General features: G+C 54.0%; 1 protein-coding gene across 1 annotated transcript in view; it reads left to right on the forward strand.

Annotated features, from left to right (window-relative positions):
• Positions 1 to 12,728, forward strand: part of St14 (suppression of tumorigenicity 14) — a 48,576-nt gene extending 35,848 nt beyond the window's left edge. The window contains exons 10-19 of the mRNA XM_004641427.2: positions 1,254 to 1,363; positions 1,469 to 1,599; positions 3,421 to 3,525; positions 3,766 to 3,876; positions 3,962 to 4,075; positions 4,367 to 4,489; positions 5,535 to 5,721; positions 11,182 to 11,456; positions 11,910 to 12,046; positions 12,132 to 12,728. Of these exons, the coding sequence (XP_004641484.2) occupies positions 1,254 to 1,363; positions 1,469 to 1,599; positions 3,421 to 3,525; positions 3,766 to 3,876; positions 3,962 to 4,075; positions 4,367 to 4,489; positions 5,535 to 5,721; positions 11,182 to 11,456; positions 11,910 to 12,046; positions 12,132 to 12,293 (1,455 nt within the window). The 3' untranslated portion in view covers positions 12,294 to 12,728. The remainder of the gene's footprint in view (positions 1 to 1,253; positions 1,364 to 1,468; positions 1,600 to 3,420; positions 3,526 to 3,765; positions 3,877 to 3,961; positions 4,076 to 4,366; positions 4,490 to 5,534; positions 5,722 to 11,181; positions 11,457 to 11,909; positions 12,047 to 12,131) is intronic.
• Positions 12,729 to 13,066: the final 338 nt, after the last annotated feature.

Genomic DNA, 13,066 nt, shown 5'->3' on the forward strand with positions numbered 1-13,066 from the left:
GCCGGGGAGATGGCTCAGTGGAATAAGTGCTTCCCCGGCAAGCACAAGGGCCTGAGTTCATTCCCCGGTTCTTCCAAAAAAAACCCCTTTACTTGAGAGACATTATGGCAATAAATGGTATGTCATGACAAGAAGTACATATTTAGAAGACCGGGATGGCAGGCACTGCAAGCGTGACCCCTCTATTACACATCGCCATCGTTGGTGCAGCCGCCTGGCTCACGGGCACCAGCATATAGAGTTAGTCAGGGTGAGAATCTCACCAGCCAACTGCTAGTCTCAAAAACCTGCTGATGTCCCCCAGGCTCACTGCCCCACCCACCTCATGTGTACAAATGCACGGCTTTGCCCCTGTCATGTTTCCCAGCTTCTCTCCTTGCCCACTCCTCATTGTCCAATCCTCAAGTTCTCTCTTTCCTTTTATTTGTGTTGTAACTTTCTATATGTAATTCCTCCTTTAAGTTCTTATACTAGGGAGACAATACAATATTTACACATGTGGGTCTGGCTTATTTCACTTATAAGTATATCTTCAAGTGGCATCCACTGAACTATGAAGGCTTCGAGCTTATCATTCTTTATAGCTGTAGGGACCCATTTTGAGGAAGAGGTTTTCCATGGCTGAGATGTAGGTTTTCTTGAGTGTGTTTGTGACACATAATAGTCACTTCCCTGGCTTCACTGCCTCAGCTCCCCAGTCATCAGGTGTTGGGTTCTCACGAGGAGCCCCCAGCTTGGATTCCTCTCGGGGTCTGAGCTCCTAGCAGAACTTAAGCCCGTGTTGATCTGACACGGGGCAGCTCTCGGGTGGGGAGCGGTTGTAAACTCGAGACCCTCCTCTTGCTTGCCTGCCGCTTCCCGGTGTGCCACCTGATTCCCAGGAGCCCACCAGTGTGTAGTACTGGTCCACGAGCTGGGGCTGAGGACCTTGAATTAAATAATAATTCCCTCCAAAAAACAAACCTTCAGCCAGGCGTGGTAGTGCATGTCTATAATCCCAGCACTCAGGAGGCTGAGGCACAGGGATCACTGTGAGCTTGAAGACAGCTTGGACTACACAGTGAGGGCCTGTCTTAAAAAAAAAAAAGCAAAGCAAAACAAGGCTTTATCGCAAGTCCATCTGTATAGGGAAAGTCTCCATAGAATGCACAGGGTTTGGTGCCAGAGTCCTCGTGCTCCGGGGACACGCCCATGGCATGGGGCTGTCACAGCCTGTCCTGCTCCATCCACGCCACCCCACCCTCTCCATCCAGGTGCCCAACAACAAGAACGTGAAGTTGCGCTTCAAGTACTTCTACCTGCTGGAGCCCAATGTGGCCCTGGGCACCTGCTCCAAGGACTACGTGGAGATCAGCGGGGAGAAGTGAGCCCTGCGGTGGGGCACTGTGCTGGAGGTGGAAGGACCGGGTCCCCTGCACCCCAGGCCCAAGCTCCCAGCGCGGTCCTTCACCCTTGTGCCCTCCTCCAGGTACTGCGGAGAGAGGCCTCAGTTTGTGGTCACCAGCAAGAGCAGCAGGATCACGGTGCACTTCCACTCGGACCACTCGTACACTGACACAGGGTTCCTCGCCGAGTACCTCTCCTATGACTCCAAGGACCGTGAGTGCCTGTGGCTGGAGGGCGTGAGGTGCTGGCCCCACAAGCGCTTGAACCTCTGTTCTGTGTCTTATTAGCATTGTGGTTCTAGATTCTCAGGTGTGGGAGGGGCAGATATGTGTCACTCTAGTGGCTTTTTGAGGAAAAAAAAGTGTCATCTTGATTTTATTCTAAAAATCTGATTGTGGTGGTGCATGCTTGTAAACCTAGCATGTAGGAGCCTGAGGCAGAAGTTTGAAGCCAGCCTGGACTACACAGGGAGAACCTGTCTCAAAGAAAGCAAAAAGCAAAAAACAAAACAGCTGACAGTATCTGGGCTTGGGGGCCTGTATCTGTATTTACGCTGGGAGGCTGAGGCAGGAGTATCGTAAGCTTGATCCCAGCTTGGGTAGTTTAGTGAGACTCAAAAAGTTTAAAAAGGGCTGAGGATATTGTTCAGTGTGAAGACCGTGGGCTCAACCCCTAGTACTACAAAGGAAAATAAGGTAAAGTAAAATAAACAGGCTGATAGCGAGTGCTGGTACCCCCTTGTACCTTGACTTTCAGGGACGCATCTGGGGAGGTGGGGGCGGGGCGGCCTAGGGCTGAGGACCGTCCTGCCCTGGCCAGCCTGACCTTCTTTTGGCATCACTGACTTTTGGATCCATTTTTGTCCTTGTGGCTTTTTATTTTTGTTTATTTATTTTAATTTATGTATTTGGTACAGGGTCTCACTATGCAGCTCGGACTCATAGTGATCCTGTTGTTTTCAGGCTCCCCAGAGCTGGGATCACAGGCCTGTGCCACCACGCCTGGTCTTGGTGGCCAGCTCAGTGTGCCCAGGGAGCAGGGCCAGTGCAACATGAAGTACTGGGAATCGAACTCTGGTCCCTGAGCTTGCCTAAGCAGGCACTTAGTCCACTGAGCTATCTTGCTGGCCCTCATTGTAGCTTTTTAGCACTTTTCTTTTAGTGGGTATGGGCTGGGAGCGCTGTGTAATTCTGCTGGCTATGTGCAGTTTGAAGATTCTCTATCTGAAGAGCTCAGGACCAGAAGTGTCACAGATTTCAGATGTTTTTGGGTTTTGGAATATTTGTGTATGCACAGTGGGCTATCGTGGGGGGAAGACCCACATCCAAGCGTGGAATTCATTTCCGTTTCCTGTGTGCCCTGCGTCCGTGGCTGCGGGCAACGCGCTACACTTCTTTGAGGGGATCTGCTTGCGTGTAATTCATCCCCTCGGGTCAGTGGGACTTGCCGCTGTGGCATCAGGCTTGTGTTAAAAAATTTCAGATTTTGGAGCATTCTAGAGTTTGGATTTTTGTATGAAAGATGCTCAACCTTTAATTTTTTAGAGTTTCAACCCTGCATCACAGAATGACCTTTTGGAGGACGTTTTAATTCACTTGGGAATCCACATTTAAGTTAAAATTTGACTTCATGACTAACCAAAGGTGTGACTGGAGGGGTGTGTGTGACCGAGGTGTGTGTGTGACGGCGGTGCCCGGCGTTGGCAGACGCCTTCCAGCTTCACAAGCACTTGAGATGTGGAGCTCATCTTAGCCTGAAGGCAGTCTGTGGCATGGGCTTTCACTTGGCCGGGGTGCCTCAGTCATGGGCGTGCCCAGCTGCTCACGTCACGGCCAGGGTGCCTGGCACCTAGAGGCGAGGACACAGCAGAGGGCTCTGACGCAGCTGGGGTGCTGGAGCTGGGGGCAGGCCTTGCTGCCAGGAGGCTGGTGTGGGAGCCACTCGGCCTGGGCCTCAGCACTTGAGCCCCATGTCTGCAGGGTGGCGGGAGGCGGCGGGGGAGTGGAACCCTGAGCCCCGGACCCCCTCCTGCAGCCTGCCCAGGGATGTTCACCTGTGGCACGGGCCGGTGTATCCAGACGGGTCTGCGCTGTGACGGCTGGGCAGACTGCACGGACCACAGCGACGAGCGCAACTGCAGTGAGTTCTGCTTGTGCAGGGACACCTGGCATGCGCCCGGCCTGCTCCCCCCCTGCCTGGGGAATCTCGGCTCCTCTGGCAGCCGCAGGGTCTTTCTGCCTCCTTCATGGCTAGTGGGGTGGGTTCCTGCCCTCCTGGTAGCCCCAGGAAGGGAGAAGTCCTCATAAGGCTGCCGCCACCGAGGGGCTAGAGTTGCAGCCTGGCCTGCAGTTGAGTCCTGCCCTCCCCTGCTGTCCCCAGGCTGCAACCCCAGCCACCAGTTCACGTGCAAGAACAAGATGTGCAAACCCCTGTACTGGGTCTGTGATGGAGTGAATGACTGCGGGGACAACAGCGATGAGCTGGCGTGCAGTGAGTGGGCAGGCGGGGCGGGTGGGCATGGAGGCCCTGCTGCTGCCGCCTGGCCCCAAGGGGCTAAGGACCTGTGCCTCCCCAGAGTGTCCTGAGGGGACCTTCAAGTGCACCAGTGGGAAGTGCCTCCCGAAGAACCAGAAGTGCAATGGGAGGGACGACTGTGGGGACGGCTCGGATGAGGCTTCCTGTGACACTGGTGAGGCCTGGCCCTGCCTGCCTCCCCCTGGGGCACAGGGACGCCCCTGCATGGGTAGGCATGAGCACAGCATGCCTGGAAGTTGATAAGCACACTAAAGCGCGGAGAGAAGAAGCGGCCAGGGGGAAGGAGCTTCGGGCCGGCGGTGTGAGCCTGCGGCAGAGCTGGGGGACAGCGGCCCTGGGGAGGAGCAGGCAGCGGCTGGGGCATGGCGGCGTCCCTGTGGCCTCTGGCTTCCGGGCTCACGCTGCGAGCAACGGATGCCTTCCTCCTGCCCTCCTCCCTGAGCAGTGAGCGTGGTCACTTGCACAAGCCACACTTTCCGCTGCGACAACGGGCTGTGTGTGAACAAGGGCAACCCCGAGTGTGATGGGAAGAAAGACTGCAACGATGGCTCAGATGAAAAGAACTGTGGTGAGCAGCCGGGTGTGGGTTTAAGGGCGGGTGGGGGCTCTCCTGAGGGTGATGCCTTACTCACCGGGCTCTGGGCCTGAGAGAGCGTCCATCTGTCTGAAAGGATGATTCTGGGACTGGGGAGCCAGCTCGGCGCACAAGCGCCTGCCTGGCAAGTGCAAGGACCTGAGTTCGATCCCCGGTATCACTGCCGTGCTGGCCCCAGAGCTCTGAGCACGCTGTACCGGCCTAAAACCAGGTGAAATACTCTAATCCCAGCACTAGGGAGGCTAAGACAGGAGGATCATTATGAGTCCAAACTGCGTAGTGAGACCCTGTATCCAGTAGATAAATAAATAAATAACATTAAAGGAAGGCTGACGCTGCTAACTGGGCAGAGGTTGCGCCGTGGCCCAGCTCTGGCCTGGACCAAGGGTGTGCAGCTCCCTCTGTCATCACTGACGCAGTGCCCAACACCCGCAGCTTCCAGGAGGAGAGGTTTATTTGGATTCAAGTTCTATGGCCTTGATGGCTTCAAGGCAGAAAATGGCATGGGAGAGGGCATAGTGAAGGAAGACCTGCTCAGGTTATGGAGACTCAAAGCAAAGAAGGGAGGAGCTGGGGGCGACAGACCCTTCCTGGTCACAACCCAGTACCCGCCTCTTATGGCCAGACCCCACCTCTGAGCAGCACGTCAGGGTCCCATCACTCTGCAGAGGCCCTGCCTTGGAGTGCATGGGGCCTTTGCCTGGCGTCCTGTCCTAGCAGAGGCCCAGGCAGCCAGCACCTCAGACCTCAGTCACGTGGCTGGCGCGTGGGCCTCGGTGCTGGCCTGGTCCTGCTCAGTAGAGGTCGGGGAGGAGGAGGGCTTTGAGCGTGGAGCAGTGGAGGGGTTGGCGGGGTGGAAGTCAGGTGGGAATGCTTCCGGAAGGCCCCGAGCACTCCTGCTCCAGCACTCTGTGTCCGACACCAGCGCCCTGCGCAGGGTGCCCTATGCCGGGAGCACCTCCTTGGTGCTGAGCAGCACCTGGACTCGCCCGTCCTCGGTGCTCTGTCTCCTCTCCAGACTGTGGGCTGCGGTCGTTCACCAAACGAGCTCGGGTGGTCGGGGGCACGGACTCCGAGAGCGGCGAGTGGCCCTGGCAGGTGAGCCTCCACGCCCTGGGCCAGGGCCACGTCTGCGGGGCCTCACTCATCTCTCCCAACTGGCTGGTCTCGGCAGCGCACTGCTTCATGGATGAATTAACTTTCAAGTAGGTGTGGGGGTCCTGCCGGGGGGCTGGCACCTGGGCAGGGTGGTGGAGGGTGGCAGATATTTGTGAAGGGGGCTTAATAGCAGAACTAATAAAACTCCCTTTTACGGGGTGCTCAGTGTCTGGCACTCTACATCCACCTGCAATATGCTAGACAGGTCTGTTTGTGTCCCCTCAGGTGGGAACTTGGAGAGGTAATGGCTTTTGGCAGGGTCAGACCTATGCCAGGTGTGACAGTTCTGAAGTCTGCCGCTCAGAGGGCACTGTGTGGCCCCTTGGCGTAGGCTCACGGTGAGCTTTGGGTCTTGGCTCCGCTCTGCCTAGCAGCACACAGGTGACCTTGGGAAAGTTACCTGGACGCCCAGGTGCTGGGCTCGTCCCTGGTGATGTGATGCTGAGAACTGAATCTGATAATGCGCCTTGCTGTCCCTGCACATGGTGGCACAGTTCAGAAAGAGGGGTCACAGGTGGCCCGGGACTAGGAGAGCAGGCACAGGGTCTGAGAGGCGGGAGAATTGGCAGGAATAGGGCACGGGGCCAGGGCAATTTGTGTCTCAGCTCCTGGTCTGCCAGGCTTTCTCATCACTGGGGAGGGGGTCTTCTCTGAGACATCCCCCACCCCCAATAGTGGGCCTTTGTGCTGGCTGCAGGCTCTTGCAGGGCAGGCAGCTCAGGGACAGTGACGTTTTGTAGTATGCAGAGGCACAGGAGTGGGGAGGTCAGGCAGGTGCTTGTGGCTGGGGTGATGGTGGGTACAGAGCCAGCCCGCTTGTCCCCAGGCCTCGAGGGGCTTTGGCCATTCAGTCTCCCCCAGCCCAAGAACATTCTCCTTTCTCCCTGGTCTCCACCTGGACAAGAATGACTTTCCTTTCTTTTGAGGGTGATGGGGGCTTCCTTAAGACTTTTTAAGATACATTGTAATTCCAGAACTCAGGCAGATTGCCAAGGTGGTAGAGGATTCTTTGTACCCTTCACATAGAGCCCCTCAGTGATCACATAAGAAACTAGTACCAGCCTTTGCTACTGTCCAGGCTCACCAGGAATCATCAGATCTCGCGCCAGTGTCACCACTGTTCCAGGTCAGGATGCAGGCTGGGGTCGTGTGCTGCATCTCCCGGCCTGTCTCTAGTGCACTGTGGTCCAAGACCCCTTTTAAGTCTCCTTGTCAGCCCGAAGGCGAACTGTGCTGCAGAACATCTTTTGTGGGCTCTGAGGTTTTTCTGGACTGAGGCAGGGGTGCTTGAAAGAACTCCCATCATGTCCTGTTATGGTTTGTGTCTAGTTGTCCCCCCAAAGTCTCATGCAGTCATGGTACAGCTTCTTGAGTTTGTGATTGATTACTGTGGGTGTGGATGCAGCACTTGCTCTGGGGCAGGCAATTTGCATTACAGTGTAAGGAGGGGAGAGAGGCTAGCTAGCTGCCTGAGCTTCTGCTCTTCTTCTATTTGCTCTCTTATTCTCTGCTACCACTATGAACTGTTGCCCTCTGCCATGTGCTGCTCTGCCTTGGAGCCAGCTGAGTATGGACTGAAACCTCCACTAACTGTGAGCTAAATACACCTTTCCTTCCTTCCTTCTTCTTCTTCTTCTTTTTTTTTTTTAATTTTATTGAGAAACAAATATCAATGAGATACTTTCTAAGCTGATTAATAGGACATTTTCAATAATTAATACATTGCACATTGTTATCTTCTCAGTGGTCATCCATAGCACAAGAAGCAGCCAGGACATCCTGTCCAAACACTACTACAAAAATCCTTCCTCTCACTGAACCAAGCAAAAGCAGCCATATATCTATCCTAACTATTCTGTATATACAAATACAAAATGGCCCTGCCTCTGTATCCCCCCCTCCAGTTCAGTCCTGTCAGAGATGGGGATTCTATTGGCATCTAAATATCATAGGTGCTTGAATCAGCAAAACAATCCAACACAGTCCAGTAGTCCACAATAGTAAGGGGTTGTCTGCAGAAGTTGTTGACTAGAGCCTTTTACAACTCATCATATTAATATGGCATTACTTTATATACCTCGTTTTTATACTTTTCTGCTGGATGGTTAAGAGCAAGATAAAGCAAGACCTATATAACAAGAAATGTAACTTTTGTATCTGATAAGGTCAGTCAAGTCCCCTCAGGATTTATCCTGTAACCCTGTATTGTACTTTGTAGATTCTTTGTCAGGGTCAGCCATGTGGATGAGTCACAGCCAGTGCTTGACCAATTTGCTCTCTGTAAAAGCCTGAGAGAAAGTTTTCCCTCCATGTGACTCTCCTTAGGCTCTTCCTTCATTTTGAATGTCGGGTGTTTGTCCCAGTAATGAGAGAAGAGTAGCTAAGACAGAATTTGGTACCAGGAGTGGGGCCATTGCTGTGGCTAAACCTGACCATGTGGATTACAAGCTTTTGGGAATGGCTTATAGGAAGAGATAAGAAAGGTTTGGAGAGGTTGCCTACAAGAGAAGTGCTGGAACAGCTTCAGCTATTCTGTAGGGAAGATTCTGGTGAGAGCTCAGACCAGAAGGCTGATAGAAAGCTGGCCTGTGAAGACCAGGCCAGGAGCTTTTTGCTGAGAAGAAGGACTGCATTGGCTGTTGGACTCCAGACAGTGTGTGTTTTTGCTTGGCAGACAGTTTGTCTGCATTTTTGTTCATGTCCAGAGACTTTGCCTGAGAATGAGATTAAGCATAGTGGACTGATTAATCTGGCAAAAACTATTTTAAAGCAGCCAAATATTGAGGGAGTGGAATGGCTGTTGTTGGGGGCTTTTAGCCAGATTTTTGTTAAGAATGAAGAGCAAAGAACCTAGCAGGATGATTTAAAATGTTGTGAGTGGGGCTGGTGAGATGGCTCAGTGGTCTAAAGCGCCTACTTAGAACAAGCTTAGCAAAGCGTGGGGACCGCGGTTCAATTCCCCAGCACCACATGCCAGCCAGCCCGCCCCCTGGTGGGCTGAGCTGGCCACACACACACACACACACACACACACACACACAAATAAATTCAAAAAAAAAATTAAAATGTTGTGAGTTTGACCAGAAAGGAAGCTCCAATAAAGCTGTGAAATGCAAAGATTGAGCTGAGAGGATTGCCAAGAAGGAACAAGAGAATGGAAAGGATGGCTGGGGGCATCACTGAAGGCAGAATATCTCTACTCTTTGCAGCCTAAGAATTGCAAGGGAGAGAGACTTTGCCTTGGGTAAAAACCCAAAGAGCCTCATGTTCCAGAATGACGGAAGCAGTTTCACCAGGTTCCAGAATGGCGCTGGTGTGGAGAATTTATTCCTCGGAATGAGGGTCAGAGTGCTCAGCAGTTCAGGCACTCAACCCCTATAGCCAAGAGAGAAGGAAGCCTGGGTACTGCTCCAGCTGGCAGCAGACCTTGGCGTCATCCACGTGGCACTGGTTTTAGGTGCATTCAGAATGCAGGAGTTCTGAGGTTAAGAAGGCTTCCACCTAGATTTCAGAAGAAGGCCTGGAAGGCCAGTGTGTGAAGCTGTGAGTGAGAAGCCTATTCAGGGTCTGAGGTTCTTCTGGACGGAGGCCAGGGGTGTTTGGAAGGACTCCCATCACAGTATCGGCACCGCATGGCCCCTGCAGAGACGCTGCTCGGTTTCCCTGGGTTAGGACCATGCTGGAGTTTTTGTCCTCTCTGTATGCCTGTCTTCGGCTGTGAGCCAGCTGATGAGTTTTCTGTAGGGAGGGTGGCCCTTTTCTTATTTGTTAGTCATACGTTGGTGGCATAGGCTTTATGCTTGGGGCTGCAATCCAGCAGCGTGCCGCGTGCTTGGTTGCTCAAGTTGCTTTGAGGTCGGCTTCTGTGTCACATGCTCTTTCAAAATTTTTTAATTTGAGGCATTTCCTTGCTTTATAGCACCACCAGGCCTGCTAGGCCTCCCTTGTACCTTCTCTGTCCCAGTCCTAGGATCAGCCAGGATAGTTTGCATGTGCACTTGAGGCTGGCCTTGGACTCCTGGCCATCCTCCGGCCTCAGCCTCCTGGGTGCTGGGATTGTAGGTGAGCGCCACCATTATCAGGGATGGTGTTTATTTATTTATTTATTTTTTTTGTGGTTAGAACACAACATAAGATCTGCTCTTACTATAGTTTATTTCATTTTCTATTTTTTATTTTTTAATTTTTAATTATTATTATTTTTTTCTTTTGGCAGAACTAGGAATTGAACTCAGGCCCCTGAGCTTGCCAGGGAAGTACTTAGTCAACTGAACCATCTCCTCGGCTCCTCTTATTTTATTTTTGGTACTGGGGATCGAACTCTGGACTTTGTGCTTGCCAGGCAGGCGCTTATTCCACTGAGCTATATCTCTAGCCCAGGGATGGTGTTTATAAGCCAAGACTAGAACCTCGGTGCCCCCTGTCACTGCAGTGTCACTGTTTCCTGGCTCTTGGCGGGCCTGGCTGGGGGGCAGGGATTCACTCCAGGCCCTTGTTTCCTCACGCCTCTCTCCTTATTTTATTTTTCATCTGTTAATCAGTCTTACTCCTGCCAGTTAATAGTGCAGCTAGAGCTGGGGGTGTAGCTCAGTGGCAGAACTATTTGCCTCGCATGCTCAAGGCCTTGGGTTCTTTCCTCAACACTGAAAAAAAAAAAAAAAAGTGCAATTAATGCATTTGCCGTGCGTCTTGCTGCTAGCACCAGGAGACATGTATGAATAAAACGTGATCTCTGCGCTTTGCAGACTCACCAGGGTGGGGACGAAATCTGTGGTACACATGTGCGTGTGGGCACACTCTTGTGCGCACAGTAAGCACTATGCCAGAACTACCTGCACACATCCTTGGTCCCACGGTGCAGTGTTCAGCATTCTGCCCAAGGGTGGGGAAGGCAGTTCCTGGGAACACCCTGTAGGTCAGGGTACCCGAGGTCAACAGTGCCTCAACCACCCTGCCTGAGGGAGCCTGTGAAGTGTGCAGTGGCCCAGGGTCAGCTTCCTTGGGCAATGGAGTCAGGTAGAGCCAAGGTGGACTGTGGCCGACATGTGTAGGCTGTGGGGTGTGGGCAAAGGAGCTCATTGCTCTGTGTCCAAGGCCTCAGCTCAGAATGGGCTGGCCAGCCTGGCAGGGCCGTGTGGAGAATAAAGGATCCCACGTGTCAGCCCTGAGGGGGATGCAGTCTTCTGCCCACTGGGCACTGTGGGGCTCTCAGTGGCCACGACCTCTCACGTGGAATCTCTGTTGCCTGTGGCCACACAGACCTAAAGAACCATGTGGGTTCTGAACCATGTCAGAGCTTTCTGTTGCTCTGACACGTCCCTGAGATAGTAATAAAGAGAAGGGTTGTGTTAGCTCGTGGTTTGCAAGGCTGCAGTCTGGTCAGGTGCACCCCTGCTTTCAGGCCGCTGTGGGTGCCGGTTGGCAGAAGCGGAGAGCGTGGCCGGTGCGAGGTGCCCGCGTCCTGCGCTGAGGGGTCCGTGCACAGCAGCCGCCCTCTCCCCTCCCAGGTACTCAGACCCCACCAAGTGGACGGCCTTCCTGGGCCTGCTGGACCAGGGCCAGCGCACAGCCAGCGGGGTGCAGGAGCATGAGCTCAAACGCATCATCCGGCACCCCTCCTTCAACGACTTCACCTTTGACTATGACATTGCCCTGCTGGAACTGAAGAAGCCTGCGGAATACAGCGCTGTGGTGCGGCCCATCTGCCTGCCTGATACTTCTCATGTGTTCCCGGCCGGCAAGGCCATCTGGGTCACAGGCTGGGGGCACACGGAGCAGGGAGGTGAGCTTTCCATCGGGCCAGGGTCCCACCTGTGGGAGGTACTGGGAGAACCATAGTGACGCTCATTGCTGAAGCTTGTGGAGCAGACAAGGAGGAAACAGCAAAGCCTGGCTGTTGGACCAGATCTCTGTGGTGTGCTGCACTTTCAGTCTTCCTCCTGTTTTCCTGCACTTAGTGCTTTTTCGTTTGGGGTGCTCAGGCTCTCGGCATGGTAGGCCGGGTGTGCCCCTGAACGCACCCCAGCTTGCCTTGCTGCAGGGCCGGCAGATCTCCAGCTTTTCTCCTGGGTGACAGGCAGGTGTGCTGCCTGGTTAGGCTTGTCGGTCCTGGGTGTTGAGTGGTTTCAGGATTTTGCTGGTAACCTGATGGCCACGGGGAGCATATTCCAGGAGCTCTGGCCCATGTGCACAGCTCTCTGAGGTGCTGCCTGCCTGTCTTGTGCCCTCTCCCCAGGCACGGGGGCCCTGATCCTGCAGAAGGGTGAGATCCGAGTCATCAACCAGACGACCTGTGAGGACCTGCTGCCTCAGCAGATCACCCCCCGGATGATGTGTGTGGGCTTCCTCAGTGGGGGTGTGGACGCCTGCCAGGTGTGTGGGCTGAGGCGGGTGGGCTGGGAGGGGTGGGATGGGTGGGCGGGGCGGGGCCCTCATACTTGGTCTTGTCTCCTCTCAGGGTGACTCTGGGGGCCCCCTGTCCAGCGTGGAGGCCGATGGCCGAATCTTCCAGGCAGGCGTAGTGAGCTGGGGTGAAGGCTGTGCGCAGAAGAACAAGCCCGGCGTATACACGAGGCTCCCTGTATTTCGGACCTGGATCAAAGAGCAGACTGGGGTGTAAAGATGGCGCTCCCCACATGACTCAACGTGCATGCCTGTGTGGCCACCCCGCAGGCCGGCTGCAGGCTGAGAGCAGGATCCCTGGCCACTGTCCTCCTTGGGCCCCTGCTCCCCCAGAACCCAGACTGCACACTTGCCTGTGAGCCTCAGAGTTGCCTGGAAGCGTGGCCTCCCTCAGCCTCCACGTGTGGCCCAGAGTTGGGGAGGAGGCGCCGACTGCTGGCCGAGGAGAAGGCTCAAAGACACAGCTCCCTCACTGCGGCCCAGAGCCGCGGGCTCTCTTCTCCGGCTCCAGAGAAGCTGTTGGGGACCCTCTCCATGCGAGTGGGGGTGCAGGCTCAGGGCTGTGGAGTCCTAGGTTACCCTCTTCAGGAAACCCCAGCCTGCAGGACTCTGGGAAACAGGAGTCTAAAAATGGATCTGTATCACCAGCTCCGAGGGTGGCTTCAGTGTGTGCATTTGTGTCTGAGAGTAAACCATTGTGTGTTTTTAACTACGTTTTTTCTTCTGAAGTTGACAGGCTCTCCTTCTAGCTGCATTTGCAAGAACTAGTCTTTCACTCCCCAAATCAGATTTTATTGGTACATTTTAGTTATACATAATGATCACATTCATCATAGGTGATTGTACGTGATAGAACTTGTTTTGTAAGAAACTGGTCTTAAGTTCCCCTCAGAGGGGCCAACCCTGCTCTGTCCAGTGCCCTCAGCAGGAAGCCTGGAGGAAGCAGGTTATCATGTGTGACTGGCAGGAACATCCGGGTCCCCAGGGCAC

This window comes from Octodon degus, unplaced genomic scaffold, assembly GCF_000260255.1.
Source record: "Octodon degus isolate 3935 unplaced genomic scaffold, OctDeg1.0 scaffold00136, whole genome shotgun sequence".
Classification (NCBI taxonomy): domain Eukaryota; kingdom Metazoa; phylum Chordata; class Mammalia; order Rodentia; family Octodontidae; genus Octodon; species Octodon degus.